General features: G+C 38.5%; 1 protein-coding gene across 3 annotated transcripts in view; it reads right to left on the bottom strand.

The window, feature by feature from the left end:
• Nucleotides 1-972: 972 nt before the first annotated feature.
• The window catches only part of RHOBTB1 (Rho related BTB domain containing 1), a 54,729-nt gene continuing 33,785 nt past the window's right edge, over nucleotides 973-21,916 (bottom strand). For 2 of the 3 annotated variants that reach the window (XM_056352046.1, XM_056352045.1), the window contains 8 exons: nucleotides 18,693-18,803; nucleotides 12,682-12,867; nucleotides 10,139-11,106; nucleotides 9,606-9,724; nucleotides 7,216-7,366; nucleotides 5,384-5,472; nucleotides 3,816-3,921; nucleotides 973-3,292 (listed from right to left, as the gene is read on the bottom strand). In XM_056352046.1, coding sequence (XP_056208021.1) covers nucleotides 3,123-3,292; nucleotides 3,816-3,921; nucleotides 5,384-5,472; nucleotides 7,216-7,366; nucleotides 9,606-9,724; nucleotides 10,139-11,106; nucleotides 12,682-12,867; nucleotides 18,693-18,803 — 1,900 coding nt within the window. In that variant the 3' untranslated portion in view covers nucleotides 973-3,122. The remainder of the gene's footprint in view (nucleotides 3,293-3,815; nucleotides 3,922-5,383; nucleotides 5,473-7,215; nucleotides 7,367-9,605; nucleotides 9,725-10,138; nucleotides 11,107-12,681; nucleotides 12,868-18,692; nucleotides 18,804-21,916) is intronic. The other variant, XM_056352047.1, reaches the window with a different exon arrangement.

The following is a 21,916-nucleotide window of genomic DNA, read 5'->3' as shown; positions in this document are numbered from 1 at the left end:
CAGAGGAACTTGCAGAAATTGTATCTTAAAGAACAAATACAAAAACACTGCTTCTAAGAAATAAGCTGAATGAGACACACCAGAAACAAAGGACATGCAACCTCTTGTAAATGGTCATAATATTTAAAAAAGAATGCCCTGAAGAGCAATGCCTCTGGTTTGCTCCTTACTTCTATGCTACTGGTTTTACTATAATCAAGAGAAATGTTTTTACATCTGATGTCACCACTTTCTCTGTTGAGCCCATTACCTTTCCTCAGGGTAGTAAGTTCAAAAAATTAAAATTTTGCTTCCAAAAATATACCACTGAGATATGTAACATTCTCATAAATTAGCACTTTAAAAAGTACATTGTGTGCTGACTGCACTTACTTTCAACGTCCTTGGCATTGCTTAAGAGCTTTAAAAAAAAATCACAAACATGGCATCCTTTGCATGATAACTTGAAAAGATCCTCTAGAAAAGCACCAACTTTCTACCTCTATCAATTAAACCTGCATAAATTCAGGGAGATGTAGCTGCCGAGAGTCTACTAACAGTTAATGAGGGATTCTGTACAACAGTTGACAACTAAGGCAGTGAGAAAGCAGGCAAAACTGTGTTTGTACAAAGTTTAGAGCAAACTAAAAACCTTACAGACTTCCTGCTGTTTACTTGCATTTTTCCTCCCTGTGTCTGTCATAACTAATTAGTTTCATGTCCTTTGGGTAACAGCATGTTAATTAAATATCAGAAACCATGGGGAAAAGTGGCATGAGATTTTTTTGCTATGCAGTTTAACAGTAAGTGACAAGCACTAAACTTCCACCATCATGTACAAACACTGTAGGATTTCCTTATGACGTTCCCAACCATAAATCCTAATATGCCATGCAAGTATCAGTTCAGTAAAATTCACTGGATGCTTACAAGCAGCACTAAAAAGGGCTACACCTAAAGCAAAATTTAGGAAGCTTCTTCAAAGAGCTGGAAGACAATTTGTAACTAAACAGTTTTATTGACTTTTTTCTTTTTTTTTTCTTTTTTTTTCTTTTTTTTGCAAAATAAAAAACACAAAATAACCACCAAGATTAAAGGCCATAGACAGCATTAACCAAATGAACCAGCCACTTGGTTATAGTAGCTGATTACTAGAACAACTGGATATTATTGCATATACCTCAGGTTCATTTATATATCCATTACGGTTTGGCAAGATTACAATCATACAGTAGCTTTGGTTCTGTAAAACCTAGTAGCAATACTTACTTAAAATGTGACAGGTTAACATTTTGTGACAACAGATATTTATCTCAACTTAGTCTTGACACATCTACCCTCCACACTATACATTATCACTGACCAAGAATTAAGGAGACACATTTGCAGCCATCATTTATAGCCCTTCTTTATCACCATACGGTGGTGAATCTTACAGGGGTAGGAATCTCTCACTTGCTTTCTTTACCAAATGTTTGTAAAGCAGCATCTCTTTCCATGATGGGCGGTTTCTACCATCCTGTGGTAGAATCTGCCAAGAATTAGTTCATTCAGAATGCAGGTATGTAGAGGTGTATATGGCTTTCAGTCCAAAGCCTTTCCTGACCTACAGTACTGGGGTTTGACTGCACTGCCTTGCCTTTGAATACAGAAAAAACCACAAACAAACAAACAGCTTTTCACATTGGTATGCTGAGCTGCCAGCACAAAACAATATTAACGAACCTAATACACAATACTACCTTGATTACAGAATTGTGCCTGAGACACCATACAGGATTGCATGTGTATGTTCTACAGTCTACGTATTTTAGTTTTGGTCTTGTAAAAAATGTCTCATTCTTATGTAACCTAGTGTAACACTGCAGCTTTAGAGTAATGGTTGATTAAAAGTCACAAACACACAGGCTATTTGAAAACACTGGAGGCACTTCCTTTTCTTACACCACTTGTGCAGAATTCCCGCCTTTCTGCCATCATTTTGCCCCCAGCTTTCTGGGAATACCTACTTCCAGGCGAAATATATCATCTACTTAAAAATAATCTACCATTTTGAGCTCTACCTGGGAAAAGCTATTAAAAAATTTGGATCGAACTGAAATGATCTTGTGTGTGAAGACCCTTCTTCATTTATAAAAAGCTGGAACACTAGATAACTCCTGCTTGTTTTTGCAGCCCTTTCATTTGCTTGCACTGAAGCAAAAAGGAACTCGGATGAGGAATGGCTGCATGGTTAAGAATCCCGCAGAACAAGGTAACTGCCATGCAGTAATTCAAATGCAAGCAGTATAACTGCTTTTTGCATTCAGATCCATACTTGTATAAGGATATAAATTAATAAGCCCTTCTAAATGATTTTTAGAAATATCCTCCTTGATCTAGATATATGAAACCTCTGAATACTTAGAATCATTAGATTTCACATGGCCCACACAGTCATAATTATTTGCACTTACATGGCAAATATTAGAAATACATTTGCCTGCAGTTGAACAGGTAATTATACTGCCTATTATTCAGCTGAGCAAAGATCAAGCACTCTATATCTTGTAGTTATTGGATCTTATTCTAACCCTTTACTTTAGAAAGGGGAAATAACCATCTAATTATATTACCAGTGCACAGTACTTATTTTAAAAAAGACAACCTATACTAGGCAACTAGATTTTTTCCTAAGATTACTTTTTCTGAGATACTCTAAAAGCGGTCTCTTATGGTTGACGATTGTCTATTTCACTGTACTGACATAGTAAAAATAGTTAAAATCTAATTACAAAGCTGCTACATGGTTATTTTGTGTCTGTAAAATAAAATGGTATCCAGAATTTTATCTGAAAAAACCACACCAGACAGTATAAAAATATTTCCCAACTGGAGATTGAAACATTAATGCTGGAATTATTTTTTTTATATATAAAAAGAAATGTAATAATGGTAGACATTTATCTGCTTACTAGCCAAAAATATACATGTGACTTCAAGGAGCTGTTCCAGGCTCACTGTCAGTGAGCTTGTGCTTTTGACCTTAGCAATAATAAATGCACGTGTGGAACAAAGTTTCCTGAAAACCTGAACTACATCTTATTTCTAACCGTAAGACTAAATTCTGACACTGGCTATGGTTTTCCACTTATTTGCTTTGTTCAGGCAACTACAGCAGAGGAATTCCAGAAGCACCACTTCCGCTTTGAATGGTGTTTATTCAGTGCAACATCTTCCTTTTCTCTTTCTTTTTTAACTCGCTGGTAGTGATCTTCTTCTTTTAAATACCACACAGGCGGCCACCGATGCCTCTCAAAATATTCTTGATTATCTGATTAAAAAAAATAAAATCAAAAAGCCCTCAAACAAGCCAATAAGATACACAAATCCCAGAAACGCCTTGAGTATCCGCAAAAAGCCATGCTGCTAATCATTCATCCAGTCTCCACATTAGCTGTCTTATCAGGGATTCCCCCAGTTTCTTTGTATGCCTTACTTAGTATGAAAAGACTTTGAAAGTAGTCATGCTCAACAGGCTTCGGTCCACCAAAGAGTGGCTTGTAAAAAAAGCAAGCCCTTTACAGAGTGCATTTTTCATTGTGGAGCCTGAAAATAGCTCCGTTCCTTTTAGCATTGCTGAAATAGGTAAAGAGCATAATGCTTGCCCAGGAATCAGGCTAATGATTATGACCTTTCTTTACAGATAAAAATTTATGAATGCTACTCAAGATAGCACGGAGGTTCAGTCTCATGGCTTAGCTATCTGAGCTCATCTTTGTCTTCCTGCTTAATCAACTGGGTGGGGACAAAGAAGGGGAAGACCCATGAAAACTGAGGGGGAAAGTTGCCCGTACCTGAAGATTTAGCTTTGATTTCCTTGCGGAATTTGGAGCAAACACTGTTGTAATTGGTGCAGATGTAGTGCAAGCACCAAGCTGCCAGTTGGTTAGCATTATGAAACTGCAAAGAAAAACAAAGAGCTTATTTCATTTCCTGAGGTTATCATTCATTTTGCAGCCCCAATGAACAACTAAAGCTAGAACCGTCCCCAGCAGATTGTATCTGGCAGCACTCTCCCAAGCACACAAGGAAGCTTTTGAGGCTGAAGTGGCATTTAGGTGCCCTAGACCTTGTCACACAGTTCTGCTGGAAACAACCTATGGCCCAAAAGGCTCATGAAAAGGTGCTTAGTATGCACAGCATCTGGTCAACTGCATTCAGTCCCACACAGGATCTGAACCCAGGGCACGCTGGACCTGAATTTTCTGGTATGATTATACAGTCATATATCCCTATCAGTTACTGCAAACCCTGCGCTGAAGTAATTCCCTGGAAACCTACGCTTGTGGACAGAAATCAAGTATTACTGAAAACTCAATACAAAATCCTGTACAAGCTTCCTGTGGTCATAAGGAAGCACAGCTGTAACACAAGTCAAATTGCATAGCATGTGTATCTATTTTGGCATTTTGACTACGATGATCTTCTCAGGTTATAAACACATCATATCAATGTAGGTAATTGGGCACGGAGGATATCCTAACAGTAGTTAAACATATTACTTCTGTCTTCAACCAGGAGAAAAAAAAGAAAACGGAAACATAAAATCAGAATTAAGTGATGCAAGCTGCCTTTTCTTGGAGGGGGTTCAGTCCTGGTTTTGCAAGAGAGGCACTTTAAAGCCAGCTGCAGGATATCTTGCATGGTGGCCAACTTGTGCTGTATTTCAGTGCTACTTAAACCTGAGACTACAAGCCAAGCTGCAGGCCAGACTCATCATTAGCGTGAAACCAAGAATAATAAAATAAATTAAAAAAAAAAAAACCTTTAATTTGTACTTCTGTATCTGGGAGACTGCTGTATCACTCCTTTTGGAAAACAGAGGTGTGCAGTTTACCTGTGAGCTACGGGCTCTCTGTTTTCATGGTTCATGGACTCAAAAACGACTGAAATATGTTTGAACATAAAGCAGTAGGATTTGTACTCACTCCGAACTATCAGATGACTGGCTCTTAGTAGCCAGTCGAAGCATATAAAAAAGGTTGCCTTTGCAATACAGGTCTAAATATACCTACAAGAACTGAATTGAAAGGAACCCAAGAATCGGTCACCATTACAAAGCTGAACAGCTTCATTACATTGCATTTCATGTTACTGAAGCATGGCCATGAAAACTCCACAATCAAGAAAAACTAAAATATATATTTGAAAGGCAACTTCTCCGAGATTAAATAGACGCTTCACCTTTGAACTAACAGAAACAAACCTGCTTTAAAATAGAAGATAAAACCAGGTTTTCTTGTCAGTCACTCTCAGAACTGCAGACTTTGAGCCACTTAGAAGCAATGCTCAGAACCACTAAGGTGCTGAAAGCGAGTCCTGTAGCTGACCAGAATATCTTTAAAAACCAGTGCACACTGACCTGTGCCAATTCTAGATAGGATAGTACTTCTCCATCTATTGCAACACCGCTCATGGAGGCTTTTGTCAGCTCTTGTACTGCATGCTGTTCTGTTAGAGGAGAAAACTTATGACTCACGCAGGAAATGGTCACATTTCAAGGTCAGATCATACACAGGTAACAAAGAATGAAGGTGGCATGTTCTCCCTCCTCCTAATGTTAACTCTAGTATTGTGCAAGTGTCACATTCACCCAGGTATCTTGAGAAACTTCATATTTGGGAAAGTCAAATTCTGGCCTTTAGAGTTGTGGCTGGAGATTCTGCATTACAGATATATACTGTCTTGCTCCAGTGGAGCACAGTCCATATGAGGATTTGCCCCTTTGCCTCAAGCCAAACTACTTATTTCTGGTTTCACACACAATTCTTATCTCTTTCTTACAGAAAGTGACCCTGCAGTTAATAATCACATATAGAAGGACACATTTCAGCAGCCACTAGTCCCTTTCTGGCAGAATGTATGAGTGTAATATTCAATATAAATTAGAAATATGGATCAGCTGTCTCTCTTGGGTAATGCAAAAGCAGTAGCCAAGGTTTTAGGCACTACTGCATTTGCCATTGCATTGTGGATTTATTAATAAGTATACCCACAGCACTGATACAAAAAAACTCACTTCAGGTCCCCTTCAGATTCTTAGATTAGTAATTTCTAGGGATCCAGATGAATGCTGACCATCTCCCCCAAAGTCATTTCAGTTTAAGAATCTTTAACCCTTTCCTATAACCATTTCCTAGAAACGTAAGAGGTTTGAGTGTTTTTTGGGGAAATGCTGTCAGCTGATTTAATTCTACTGGGTTTGGTTGTTGGTAGTAACCTTTGGACCCGAAATTATTTCAGCACGAATTAAGTAGAATGAAATATTCTTAATACTGTATGTATGTTTATGTTGCAATATTTAAAAAGATACCCAAGACTTTAGTTGAAATGTGTGTATAAAATCAGGCAATAAAGATTTGGTCTGTCAGAACCAGTGAAGACAAGGTACACAGGCCAGATGCACAGGCGAAGGAGAGCTAGGATATGGTCTGTGATCAAATTTTGCCGAAGTGTTGTAATATAAATACATGTAGCTTTGCTTCATCTGTCTCTTGAGTTTTGGCCTTGGCCATGTCTTCAAAACAATGCCAAGTTGCATACACAGAAAGAAACACACAAATAAACAAAAAAAATGAAACCCAGAGGTCTGGGGTATGTATGGATTTCATTTTACAACTAAGTAGCACCTTATCCTGTAATTTTTCTCTAAATATGTAACTTATGTCTTCCTGAAATGAGGGTTGAATCTCCTGTTTATAAACCAAAATATCCAATTCCCTTCTAGGCAGTGAAAAGGGATCCAGACAGCATTTCTAAAAGACATGAAGGTCTAGATCAGTTTTGAATTAGCTTAGTTACTCTCTTTGAATAGAAATGTATAATGGAGCACTTCATTCATTATGAAATGGAAATCTGGGGTCCATCCTGTTTTCATGTAAATTAAAAACAACAGAATGGCTATTACAAGACACAGACATTATTGTCAATGCTAAAGAGCAGCTTTACTCTGTTTTTAAAGCAGAGCTTCCTTCAATGTTCTGAGCTGGTTCAGCACAAAACTGAAAAAGGCAAGAAAAAGGCAAACACATTTTTCTAAGTAAAAATATCAATTTCTATTACAATATCCCTTTCAGAAAATAAATATATTTATTTTCCATGACACTTGAGAAAATCCCATGTGTTCCAAAACCACTAAAACATGTTTCAGCCATTGCAGAAGACACTGCATTGGACAATGCCGCAAATTCTTACCTGCTAGCGCAACCAGGTGAGGAAGGCAAAACCGATTTGCCAATGCAATTAACTCAAGTGTGTCCAGTTCCTGACTGGAGGTCAGTTGTTTGGTATACAAGTAATCTAAAACCGCTTGCATGGAAGTCTTGTTTATATTGGGAAGAACTACCTGGAAAAGATATGTAAGAAAAGTGTCTCTAATAATTAAGGATTTCTCATATAGAGGCCGTATTTCACTTCTGTCACTTTGCTGGGTTGTCCTTTTCTCTCTTTAAGTCATTTTAGAAATACAGGGAAAACTTTTTTCAAACAAGAAGTTTTTCATTAAAGTTCAAGAAGCTGCCAACAGGTAAGCATACCTCCAGAGTCGGATCCTTTGCCAGTTTATATACAAGCAACTCGGTACAAAGTTGCTGGAATTGGATCCACGTCAAACAGTGAATCTGCTCAATGCTTTCTAGCCTGCAAATGGACGGTTATGTGGGATACATAAAAGCCACTGAGCATCTTCCATGCCAAACCTCTGCTGGCAGACTTCTTGTGGAATGTAATCTATCTGCTCCTGGCAAGGGATATTCTGGGGATTCTGAGAATAACCAAAGGATAACAAAAAACCCACCCCTCTCGGTCTGTTTATAAACAACCAAATTATCCAAGTAAATGATGGTTGAGAAGGGACTGAGAACTAAAGAAATGAGGCAAAGAAAACTTAAACCATTTGTGCCACACGTGTAATTACTGTAACCACCATGTAATGAAGCTACCAACACTAGGACCAAAGCTATCTAATTTTTCGTCAGCACAACCCTAGCTCCATTTCACTGCAGGGAAGCCTAAAAGAAGAGGAAGGAGAGTTAGAAAGCCTCACTGTAACCTATCACTGCAGCATCTCAACTACAGTTTGAACACAGCATCACTCCTCCAAAGAACAGGGTAAAACCAATTCTTGCAGGGCTCAAGGTTGCGGCAGGTAAATCTGCTTCCAATATGCAAGCTAGTTGATCCCATTAATGAGTAGTTTGTAACGCACGTCTTCATAACTCAAAAAGAGATGCTGGCAATGAAGAATGCACTGTGGTACTCTGAAGAACTTACAGTAAAAAAATGGCAGAGCAGAAAAATAATAACAAAATTATGATAAGGAATTAAATGTACACGCAACTTAATCTGATTGCTTGGAAGCAGTCAGCATGTACTTCCTGCTAGAAGGGAATTAATTGTCACGCAGCTGGTGGTTAGCTGTCGGGGGCTTGGGAACTTTTCTTTCAGCTCTGCCTGGATGGGTGGAATTCAAACCCAGATCTGTTAGCGCTAAAGCATGAACCTCTTATGCACAGCACTTGGGAAACAGCTCAGCTCTCCAATTAAGAGGAACTAATCATGAAACTCATTCTTTATTAATATCTTTTTGTTAGCACAGAGAATAGTAAATTCAGTGATTTTTTCCCAAATATAGAAAAAGTAACAAGTAAAAAGTAGATGTTTTTAATTTTTGTACACCAATCAAAGGAGACCATTCGATTCATATCTACGTATATTCTAAAACTTCCAAAAGCATTACTGAATGCTTTAAAATCTACAAAATGGAAGCTAAATATTTTAAATTGGAAAGATGAGCTAAGATTGTTAAGTCAATCATTAAAAATAGGCTGGTAGAAAAAAAATGTATGTTCTTCATTGCCAAATGTTGCTTACTAGAGTCAAACTATGTATTTTTAATGAACCACTTGTTAAGCACGCCTCTGGGAAAGGAATTATGTTTACAGCTGTATTAGAAGAAGCAAGAAAAATCTAAGTAGAACACAATCTTCAGAATATTAAACACAAAAAACTTGAACTCTTCATATGAGCAAGACCTGTAAGTATGGAAAGGAACAAGAAAATCAAAACAAAAATCAAACCCTGGGTACAGGTAAAACACAAGAAAAAAATAATAGCAGAGTGTTTAGAATTTGAAAAACAGACCACCTGGAAATACAAGGCTTCTGCTGCAAAATCTTAATTCAAAGCAGAGATCTTTTACACTGTACTTCATACCTGCTTTACTTAAGAGGACAAGATGATGCACTAGAGAACCTATGAATATGTATTCACACAACTTTAAAACTTATTTTAAAGTAATTCACAGGTTCATAATTTTTCCCCTTCATATTTAATATTTTAAAGGATTTCAGGTTTAAACACACGTTCCAGCATTGGAGGAAGTCTCATGCCTTGCAGAAGATATGTTATCCTCCTAGACATCCTAATGTAATGCCTTAAGAAGAAAAGCATCCCAGGTCTGCACAGGAAGAATAAAGAATCGTTCCAGGGATTATTGCAACCTTTCAAGTAGATATAGAATGATGCTTCCATCACCCTAAATCCATCAGAAATTATAACCCAAATGGACAAAACTGGGCAAATACCTCACTGTTCAAGCTTTCAATAAACGATCCTCCAAACATAGCAGACATCCATTCACAGCTACAGATCAGCAGTGGCTTGTGGGCATTTATGGTTCCGTCATCCAATTTAAATGTCACATCTGCCATGGTAACAAAGAAACAGGCATGCTGCAAGTCTGCACTGAATTGAAACTGTCTCAGGAATGTATATTCACTATTAACCAACTATTCTTTCACTTCCCATGACCCACCCCCTGGAAGATAAGGCTAGCATTTTATATAGTTAAATAGAAAGCCTCACGTAAAAGAGGGAGATTGGACATTCAACACTTTGGAAAATGGGGTCACTTATTCAAAAGCTTGTGTGTACATTTTGAGAAATTAAACTGCAGAGTCCCAGGTTGGAACAGTCTGCCTGAGGAACACTATAATTCTGGCCTCACCCCTCCTTTAAGAACAATGTAAGATGTCAGTTTTTGAAGTCTGTGAAGCAACAGTAACATGAATGAGAAAAGAATTAGTGCTTTTCCCCATTACAGCATGTATTTACTTACCAGAAAATGTCCCTTTGCAAAGGCACTCTTTTATCCGATTAGCTTTTCTGACATGAAATGCTTTAGTAATCTCTTGATTCATGAAGGCTTCTTTATTCATAATATTCTCCACCATCATTCGCAAATCAAATACTTCCAAGATTTCAGCAATCTGAGCCAGTCTTGTGAGATCTTTTTCATTTTCATCCAGTTGCCCTGTGTATAAAAACTGCAAAACAGTTTTAAAAGGTCCGGCCTGCACAGATGAATCCATTTTTACCACAGTTACAGGACACATCCTATTTGAGACAGGATTCACTTGCATTTCCTTATGCACACTAACAAACCCCTTACCCCAGGATGACAAAGTTCTTGCTGCAGAATTTGTTTCACCAGATTCAGGTTCTAGCGTGTTTAAAGAGTCCGTACTTTCTGGTGGGGGGATTTTAACATCAGCAGAGTTCAAGGATGTCTCATCACTGTCACCATTTGTCTCAAGGTGACTTGTCAGAACATCCTTATTTGTATTTTCTTTATTACACTGTGTTTCATCCAAGTCTGGACTTTCCTCACATTCCATTAAGAAAAGGTCATAAAACTTTGAAGAGGAGGTAGCTAGGTAAATCTTGTGAGCAAAAATGTAGTCCTGCTCCTGCAGAACAAACATAACATCTGCACACAGTGGGCTGTCCAATAAATATCCAGCTTCATTCATGCTCGGTACAGGACACTCAGGAATTTTGATAACCGGAGGAGGGGCTTTTGGAGGTAGGAATGGAGCCTGAAGCAATGGTTTTTGGACCTTCTTCAAATGAGATTTCCAGAACTGCAGGTGTCTTCTTGAGATCAGGGCAGCTCTAATTGCATTGTCAAACACATCTTTAATCCCAAACTGGTCAAATACACTGGTTTCATAGTATGGTATCCCAAGTTCCTTGGCAACCTCTCTGCCTCTTTCTGGTGGCAAAATGTCTCCTCTCTTTATAGGCCTAGAGTTAAACAAAAAATAAACCTTCTCACACAGAGCAATCATCACAAAGTTACTCCAGAAAGCATGGAATTTTACAAAACGTCTCGGCACCAATTCTGAGTAATTATCATTCAAATGAAACAAAATATAAAATTAAGCCCACAAAGCCCTTTGGAAATCTACAACCATGACTCCAGAGAGTTTTAGAATAGCAAACACTTGTAATTTTGTTTAAGTTTGGTGGCGTCTTTGCAATGTTACTAAAAATACGTAGAAATCATTTGCACAAAATGGAGCAAGCCTTCTCTCTCTTAATGGGAATTTTACAGTAAAAAAAGATGACAGGATGTTCAAGAACTTTCATTATTTAAAAAACCTCCTAACATCCCTTTCTACACAGATATTCTGTCAATGTCTCTCTTTGTCTCCATCACTTAAACTCAAATGGGAATCCTCATGACATGGAAACTCCACAAATACAGCTAAATATGAAATGAGAAATATTTATTAAGCTTATTATGCTTTTAAAGGAAAATCACAGTAGCCTACGACAATAGTGTAACTGCACACACACTTTAAGAGATAGGCCTGTTTTGGCTGTAGAAGCATTATGTGGGAACTCACGAATTTTCAGAGCAGCTCTAGTACATGATGTAGGGTAAACAAAACAGCAAAAAGCCTGGGCTTGGATCCATCTTCCCAACAAAAAATCATCCCACCAGAAGACATGACCCAACACTGTGTTCTCTGAGCATGCCATACTGGGCAGACACAAGCTGGCACAGACGTAACACGCTCCAGACAACAGCTTGCTTTAGTCACCAGTTAATAATCAGTTCAGGTCTCTGTGCTAGACACGCAGAGTACTGATTCAAACTTCATTAATGGTGAAATCAGAAAGGAGGATTAGGGAAGAAGAAGAATCTTGAGTTTTGAAAAAATATTTCCTCCTAAAGAGTCAACCAAAAAGCTCACCCCACCCTCACAATGAACAAATGTTTAATAAACAAACAAACCTACAGAAATTATACTGCCGAGTCAAGAATCTAAATGCAATGCAATGCAAAGTTTTCTAAGAGCCCATGAAATATTAATTCAATCCCTTTATGGAAATTTGTTACAATACAGTCTTTAATTACACGATCATGGATATTATTTCTGTGAATCTGGTCTCATTGTAACTCACATAAAAGGAAGAAATTAGCAGGTAATTGTGGGACTGCTTTGCCCACAAACATGTGAATACTTGCCTTTTGAATATGGGAAAAACAAAGCTTCTCCAGAATGATCCCAAACTCTCTTTTAATCTCAGAACTTTAAATACTTTAACTTGAAACCACTTTATTTTCTGCCATAATTTAGGATTACATTTACAAAAAAACCCCAAACCCCCGAAATCTTGAAAGCAGAAAACTGGAGTAGAATCTCTCCATTTAAAACAGTACCTGACAGTAGTGACAGGGCAGGACATGATCCACATGTTCAGATGGAGAGAGACATACAAAAACCTCCAGTAATCCTTATTATCTCTATATTATCACAGTGCTCAGGCACTCAAACAAGTTTAGGTGATTTTGTTTTGTTTAAACTTTACCTTGCCAAAGGCCGTCTGGCTCTGTTAACAGCCTCAAGATCTGCATAGCGGAGATCTAGTTGGCAGCCCACCAGGATGACAGGTGTGCGAGGACAGAAGTGCTTGATTTCTTGGTACCACATCGTTTTCACATGATTCAGGGAATTAGGATTAGCAATTGAAAAGCACAGAACAACTACATCAGACCTAGAAAGGCAACAGGAAAACATGCAATTAAAACCCAACAAACATGCTGCAGCTTCACCTATATTCATCACTCCAGCTTAAAGCTACTTCACTCTACGCTTCAAAAAATGTGCTGACACCTAGATGTCAGAATACATACTATTTGTGCAGAGGTTTGATAGAAGCTACATATCTCACCACAAAAGCATGGGAGCACAAAGCCACATACCTAGGAAGCACTGCCCGTCTATGCTGAGGATCCCTGCACGTATGAACAGAGCACTAAGAGAGGTACGGATTGCCATTCTCTACTTTTGCAGTAGTTATTCACAGGCTGTCATTGCTCAAGAAATAATTCTGCTGACTGGATACCTAAATTGCAACTCAAAGATCATTTGGTGCTTAGGAATTATGAAGGAATTATGCAAAACTTAAGAACAGCCATGCAGGCAGACACAGATCACTTCTGAACATGTCATGGAAAAATACCTTTGCTGCACCATTTTAGATACTGAAGTGGTCTCCTTTGCAATGCACTTTGCACAGCAATTCTCTAACATCTTTAATAAATAACCCGTCAGAAGGGCAAATTACTGCAGAATGACCACTTTACAATATAAGCAAAAATAAACATTACAATGAAAAGAAGGTCAGCAAAGTGTAGAATAGGACAGTGGCTTAAATCAGAGTAAGCATGACAGTATTTGCAGGCTTTTAAAGGTTTTAAGAAAACAAAAAGTACTTCACTAAATAAACTTGCTTTATAAATGGTAAGTACGAGGATTAAGGTTGACAGTTCATCCACTAAACCACTGCCTAACTCTTGTCAGAGCTAGTAGCCTAAGGCAGATAAATGCTTGAATACTTGTTTCAGGGCATTTCTAACTTGGGGCAACTTAATTATTTATAAAATGGGATGGGATGTTACAAAGCAGTTTTCAAGCTTTTGGGTCTCTCATGGGAAAAAAAAAGAAAAGAAGAAAAAAAAGTTGAATTGAAACTCTTAAGAAAAATTGAGGAAAAGGGATATTTTGAGGAAGCATCTTATTGCTACAGATTTGTCAGCAGGATAAGCTCAGCAATACCATGTCTATCTCACTTCTATTATTCTTTAATTTAGCACAAATGTGTTGTGTCTGCAGTTTGTGTAATGTATAGAGCAGCAGCAGTGAACCTTAACATTCACCTTTTAAATAATGAAATACCTCCTCAGTACTGCTGCTTCCTACATTTCACGGAGGGTACAGATATATCCAGCAAGACTGTTTCTAAAGATAGCTGCATACAATATGGGTACTGCTGTGAGCATAAATTTAATGCAAGATAAATGCTCCTGCTCCAAGTTTGTATCTTATATAAACCGCAACACATCTGTCATCTCTAGAAACAAGGCCTCCTCAAACTGAAAAGTTATCTAGTAAATAGCAAAGTGGCAAGCCACTAATACACTGGTCTTCCTCATAACTGAGGCAAACAGCCTTTAATCTCAAACTTGCTCTATTCAAGGTCATGTAAGAGTAAAACTGAGGCCCCAGCAGACATTTGCTAAGATCCCAGAAAGGAGAGATCAATGCACCACCAAGATAAAATAATTAATTGAAATTAAGTAAGTAATTAAAAAAAATAAAAATAATTAATTAATTAAAATTAAACACATTCTAATCTGGTCAATTGTTGTTTAATTCAAGATCATCCAGACTGCCAGAGTGGCAAGCGTCGGCTGACTGGTCCTAACTGTAACTAAGCGTCTTAGAGAGACAGACTGCCTTGTGTCCTTCAGAAAGTAATGCCTAAGCCAAGTCATCGCAGTCACGAGTATCCAACCCTCCTGACTACTAACCACAAGACACACATCACATCTTTCAGAAAACCAGAAGGCAACAGAGCTCCGGCAGGAGCTCACAGGCAGGAGATGACAACAGCTCCCCCGCGGCACCGCTGCTGACCGCTGCTGGGCTGGCCACAGGTCTGGGCTCCCGAGAAAGGCCCGTGATGCTCCGTTCCCTTGGTCAGGACAGGCCCAGGCTATCCAGCAGACTGGCCGCAGCACAGCCCTGCATGTGTTACAGCCTTTGCCAAGGGTGTCTCACGTTTTTGCCACAAAGCTGCACGGGGTTCTTGAGCAGCTCTCCACCTCTGACCTTCCCTGGGCAACCACAAAACCGAGCTGGAGAAAGCTGGTTTCTTTACCCCTGACTTGCAGCACACACACCATTGTGCTAACAGGATATTTCCAGCTTACCGCCTTCTGAATGAAGTGAAAAACAGAATAAAAAGGTAAAAAAATTGTGATTTGCATATTATTAATTCTGTGGTAAACCCTGGACTTCCCCATAAAATGAGTATCTTGAGAGTTCTGTACTGAACAAGGAGAAATAAATGACCCTGTGCCATAAACAGGATGGATGGGAAATCACTGGATAGTGACAGAGTTCACATGCTGAACCAGCACCACAGCTGGGAGCTGGGTCTGCTAGCTCACAAAATACATCCACCTTACGACAATAAATTAAGTTTTCATTCAATTCATAAGCGTGATTTGCACTATTAGTACAAACTGGAGACAGTAATATATAAGGAAGATTAACTGTCTACATAGGACTGTGAACATTTAGGGAAAACTGTTCTTTGGAAACTTTTAATTAAAATACCTACAATCCCTTTTAATGTCAAAGGCACATTTACAACTTACTAACACCTCAGTATAAAGTTTGGTTTGACATTTGTTCATAAAAGCCAGAACCTGTAAGGTTAAAATAATGCATTAATGTTTTTCAAACATTAAAAATTTACCAATGCTATTTTAATATTCTCAGGGAACATAAAAGGATAGGATTAAAAAAAGTAATTTATTGCCATTTTTGTGTGGTTTGGTTACTTGGAGAACAAGAAAGAATGAATCAGGTTTACTTCTGCTTTCTTCTTTCTCTCTGCAGCAATATATTCACAAATACAAACTGCTTTTTCCAAAGAGAAATTTAATAACCATTTCCCAGTAAAATTCAGGAATGATCCAGGAAACATTTCCACAGACTTGAATGCCAAAAAGTACTTTAGAACTTCTCCAGCATATTCTTCCTAGAGCACCATCCAACTGAGACGGGCAATAGATAAGGCACTGTATGCATCCACCTTTCTTAAATACAGCAAAAGCACGTACCTGCACTTACTGCATGTGCTGATGTTTGATACTGAAGTATCACCAGAAACAAAGGTAAGTATCACAAAGAGAAACGGTTGCTTTGATATCCAACACATTGTCTTGTAGAATCAGTGGTACGTGCTGGAAATGCATAGCTGATTCTTACATTCTGCTTTTCATAGGTTTATCAGAAGACATTGTGAATCATCTGCTCTTATTATATGAAACATACAAACATACTGAAGTATCACCAAAACTCATAACTTCTGTGTGAATTGCTCTAGAGTGCGATCGACCACCAGTGAAACATTCTGCATCATCACTGTAAGAAAACAGGTTTCTTTCTACTCGCTGGGGCTCCAAACGGGGCAGACGCAATGTAGATGTGTGGGATTTGGCAGGTGGAAAAGGGGAACAGGTTCTCTCAGCTGTAGGCAAATCAGCCACCACTCACTCGTGTCTGTTGCTTCCTGGCTGACCAGACTCCGGCACTGGACTCTCACATTAAAGCATAACAGCAGCACAAAAGTACTTCAGATGCTCCCCTTGGAGTCACAGAAGTAATTCTTAATGTAAAACATACACACCTGAAGACAACCCAGCTTGGTCTAAGCATAACCTTGGGCTTCCTATAAGAGGCTCCTGTGGGCAAAGAAAGAACCTTACCACCGTTTCAAAAAGCAACCCATCTACCTAACGTAGGTATTACTTCAACACACTCAGCCATATTTTCCCAAACCTGGATAAGAAGAACTTCTGATGGAAGCAACTGCCCCTTTATAGACTTCAGAAAATTAAAAGAAACCCTCCAGACAACCAGATCCCCGACGGCAATCAGCACATGGTGTGCTGCCACCCTGGGAGCTCCTAGTGTGCGAGTTTTGAATTATATCAGATGTACAGAGAGCAGTCCAAGTCACTGCCAAAAAGCAAGCAGTATAGCACTGACAAAGACAAGACAACTTTGAATTATCAACCTCAGGCTTCAGCAGTAGTCAAGCTACTGGTAACCACTGTTAACCATCTGGAAGTTACTCTACAAACACTACAATAAGAAACTCGTGAGGCAGGGGAGAAAAAGCAGCATATTAGTTACCTAACAAGCTTTTCTGATGGAGCTGTTAGAAGCAGCAGAGAAGTTCTTGTTTTCTCACTAGAGCTGTTTTGTGTAACAGAACACTCCAATGGGCTGGGGCTGAGATTCTGCAGGCTCAGGTGCTTACATGCTGTGTGTGTTCCGGAGCTGGTGTAACAAGCTGCACGGCAGGTGTACCTACACACCACATTGCCAATCCATCTCCCAATGAGAAACCACTACCTAATTTCCATCGTCACTAATACTCTTGTTTTAGAAAGAACTTCAAGGAAACAGCAATATTAAATGATATCTCATATAATCCATGGCAGGTGTGTTTAAAAGTGTAAAGTTTCATAGCCTGAATCTAGAGTTATAAACTGTAGTGCTGGCCACAGATATGCTAACATGGGTTTATGTCCCATTAAATAAACAAGCTGCCTTCTGCAACGTACACACCGTTACCTAGTTTACAATTTACAAGTTACTGGGAAAAACTGCTGCATGCAAGAATTGCTGGTCATGTCATTTGCCGTACAATCATAGAATAATATGTGTGGCTTTGGAAAGGGGAAGAAATAAAGCTGGGAGAAGTACAGAATGTGAAGAGGAGATGTCTCTGATCTGAAAATCAATGCAGGGAGTGTGAAAGAGGAAAAGAAGGAAGACTGAACAGTATTGCCATGCTATCTTCTCATCTTTCTAGAGGACAAGTGAAAAGTACACATTTTGTTTTAGAGAGCTTAAACAAGACTCAAGAGTTAAATCTGACAGAATCAGTTTAAGGACAGACAAATTATATCTTGGTTGACAAGAAGTCTGCTGCACGTATTTACTGAAATCAAACTTTAAAAACAGACTTGGGCAGAAGGGAAAGAAAACATTCAGTGGATTTCTCGTATTGTAGTCTTTATTTTCCCCTATTTTTAGATATCAGCCTTGTCTGAGACGCAAGGTTGAAGCAAGTGAGTCTATTAGAATTTTACAAAGCAAAAAATTTGGTAGAGGTTCATCCATATTGTTAGACACTCTTGACTTTACCAGGACACTTTATCCTTAGACATTTATTTATCAATAAAAGGTTGGTTTGCTTTTACTCATTCTGCCCTCTTTTTTTTTCCCTATACACTTCCGATAATTTTCCCAAGATTTCTCAGAGACCTGCATCACAGCTGAACCTATCCCACTTGAGATCAGAATTTGACAAGAGCAATCTCTCGTAGTGTCCACCTGCATAGTCCTTCAGCCACCTGAAAGGAAAAACTGTGTTGGGCATCACCCTGAGTGCAAACACCAGCTCCCAAGTTTCCAAGCACAGTAGCTTCAGGCACTAGAAAGCCATCTAAGAATTAAATTAAGAATCTCGTTTATGGCTGAACAAAACCCTGCTACATCTCCATGTCAATCCAGATATATTTTGAAAAGAGAGATTCACTCAAGTTATACAGAATTCTTCATGCATGCATCTCACTGAGCTGAAAAAAATAATTGTGCAGATAAGCAAGGCTGATAATGTTTTAAGTGCTCATTTTTTAGTAAATGCAGTTGCAGCCATCACATGAAATGAGAAGAAATCCATTAAGTGACTGGTGAGCATAACAAAATGACCTGAGGACACACAGGACTTACGTGCACACACTCAAAAAAGATGAGAGGCTAGGTAAACCAAAATGCAGGGGGTGCCTGGCATGTGAAGAACTGAAGATATCCACGTAATGCAGGGCAAGACCATGCAATGCCCTGGATGTGAGCAGGAGAATCAATTAGTTCTATACGTTACCGACAGCAGTGAAGCTTCTTAAGTACTGGTGTAATGTGCAAAACTGTCAAAATGTCCTGAAATACATTCAGATTTTGCGGTGAGTAACATGCAGATCTATTTCTACAATTTCTGTAACGTCATTTATAGTAGGAAACAGTAATAAAAAGAAGATGAAGCTACCTTCAAGAAAACTGCATATTTCAAGACTGTGCTTCAAAAGTGGAAAGTGTTTTCCCATACACCCCTTATGAAAAACACATCATTCTTAAATGTCAAGTATTTTTACATCTCTTCTATTTCCCTTAAGGTACTAATGGGAAAACAGGTGCATTAACTGAGAATGACAAAAAATGTTTTGATATCACAAAGAATAATTAAAATATCTAATTTTCCATTGTGTAATTGGAAACTGCAGGAATGTGTAAGAGCTACTCCTAATGTACAAATGCCTGACCAGCAATAACGGTAAAAAGAACGGCAAAGTCACAGGGAAGAATGTAACAAGAGGAAAACAATTTTATTTTTAAATTAAAGGACTGGTCATACTGTCTTGGAATTTGGATCATTTTATTGATGACTATAAGAAGTAAATTCACCTATAATTCTGGTTCAACATTTAAATATGAAAAATTTTCCCTGTAGACTCATTAAAACTCTCTTTGTAATCAGGTATGCTTGCAGTATGCACATCCACCAGAACATTCCAATACATGCCGTTTTCCCTTCCCTGGAGCAGAGATTGCAATTACTGTATTTCTAATGCAGGAACAAAATTCTATGATAAATAGAATTCCAGAGATATTTAATTGAGGCTGAAATACTGAAATATTTTGTGTATCACATGCATAGTCAGGGTTTATAAAAGTAAGACATAAAGCCTGAACACCAAACCAACGGAGAAAGATGAAAGAAAATGATAGAGCAAGAAAAGGTACAGGGCTAGCTGGAACACATCAGATCAGCCTGGGGCAAACACCAAAACTCACAATATCAAACAAAGGGACTGATTACAATATAGCTAAAAATGCTTTTGTAAGACATATCAGCTGACTGCTGTCTCCAGACAGCAGTCAGAAACTAAAATAATGAGAAATAAATTCACAAAACAATGGAAGCACCAGAAACATAGGGAAAGGTTGGCTTTTTGAGCTTATTTTCTGTTACTGTAAGGAGGCAGCTTACAGATGAGAACTCCGTGCTATCTTTCTACAGAGAACTAACTTCCATCAAAGACACTGCAGAAGACTAAATGAAAGAAGAAATGAACTGTTTCTTTACTCTCGGTCCCATCCTCTGAAAAAAACCCAGGAATCAATGTTCAATCAGAAAAACATATTGAACTTAAAAGAAGTAAAAAGAAACTTAGTTAAAGCATCACTTGAAGCAACACTCAGAAGAAAAAAAATATTTCAAGGTAGAGGAGGGATGTAAGGTTGGAAAGGAAAAAAAAAAAAGAAAAAGGAAGATCCAAAGCTAGGTCCCAACATTCAGTAAAAGTGTGTTTCCTTATAGGTACTGATGAACACAGATAGGAAAGCAGGGGCAAGAAAAAGAGGGAGGTAAAAATCCAGCGAAGATGAAAGAATGATAGGGTTTGGCTTGCATCTAGTACAAGAGCAACTTCTGAAGTCACAGAAGACATGAAAACTGAACATTAACATATGATAGATGTATCTCTTTCTTTGGGGAGAAAATATGGACTTTGAATGTTTTTTACTTTCTTCGGCCTACCATCAAAACCAGACTCCTCCTCTTTTTTATTTAAAAAAACTGTCAAGAAATTTTAACTGGCAAGTTGAAGTCACAAAGATATCGATAAGAACTCAGTTTAAAACAGTTATATCTGGTTGTGCAGAGTGGTTTCTATATTCTGGCATATGTATAAGGAGATCCAGACTGAGATCCTGAGACCCCTGGAGTAGAAAACAGATCAAGAAATCCATTTAGCACCTCTTCACAAAGAAATAATTCACTAAGATTGAGGTTTTGATGGAAAGTCACTTCCCCGATTTAGCATTTCCAAAACCTTTTGATGCTGCCTTGCAAGCGTTTTAGGATAGAGCACAAATACCCTCCTTCAACTCAGCCGCTCAGCCACTGACTTAGAAGAGAAAGGAAAAATGGAAAATCATGTAATACCACAAATAACGTTTGATACACACTTTTTCACTCCAGTCAAGGAAGGCTTAAAGCACTACAGGTGTCTATTATAGCTAGATTACATGTACGTCAAGTTGAGCCTCAGATGCCAACAGCAACCAGCTGGCACACACCTTTTTAAAGAAGGAAGGATTCCTAACAGCAATTCCAGAGCAACCTCTTTCTACTCAAAACACGTAACCATGGTGGATGCAGAGAAAAAAAGTAGCAGATCTGTAGATTAATTTCACTGGTTTAAGTATATGAAGCATACACCTTCCCACCCAGTGAGTGGAAAAAGCCTCAAATGTTAACGTAGATAACAAAAGAGGAAAAAAACTAGTGCATACACATCATATCAGAATAGAATTTCTCAAAGTTATCTCTCTGTGAACCTCTTTGCTTATTCTGATCTTTCTTGGGTCCAACCTGAATCAAACTCAAAAGAGAAAAAAATCAAACATAAAACCCCATGTTTTTCCAGGAGTTCTTCAGGTTTGCTTGATGAGGAACCTGAATAGCTTATAAACCACTGTAAAATAGATGAGGAGGCTTGCAAATTTTGGTATTTGAGGATGATTTGAAGATACTGCATATCACTTTTTGTGACATCAAAACACAGCAAAAGGAAGAAGCTAAGGTGAGAAACATCTGAAAACAACTTGATTCTGCATCAGCTGACCTTTTGCAAACAAAGCAAAAGACTGTCTTGTGTCACTGTGGTAAGTGCTACTGCTGTGAAGACACATCTCTGATGATTCCTCTCCAAACCATGCCAGTAAACGGCTTGGTAAGACACATGGAAGGTGGAGAATTACCTCAACATAAAAACAAGGATAGCAAGAGTGCAGGGGAAAATGTGGGCTTTCATTCAGAACACTTTTGAAACCTTGGACATCTCTGCAGAAGAGGAGCTGCTGGCCCATTCCCGGCTTAGGCGTGGGATGTGAGT

Source organism: Falco biarmicus, chromosome 9 (genome assembly GCF_023638135.1).
Source record: "Falco biarmicus isolate bFalBia1 chromosome 9, bFalBia1.pri, whole genome shotgun sequence".
Classification (NCBI taxonomy): domain Eukaryota; kingdom Metazoa; phylum Chordata; class Aves; order Falconiformes; family Falconidae; genus Falco; species Falco biarmicus.
Note: the sequence above shows the minus strand (reverse complement) of the source record. Positions and strands in the feature narration are given on the sequence as shown.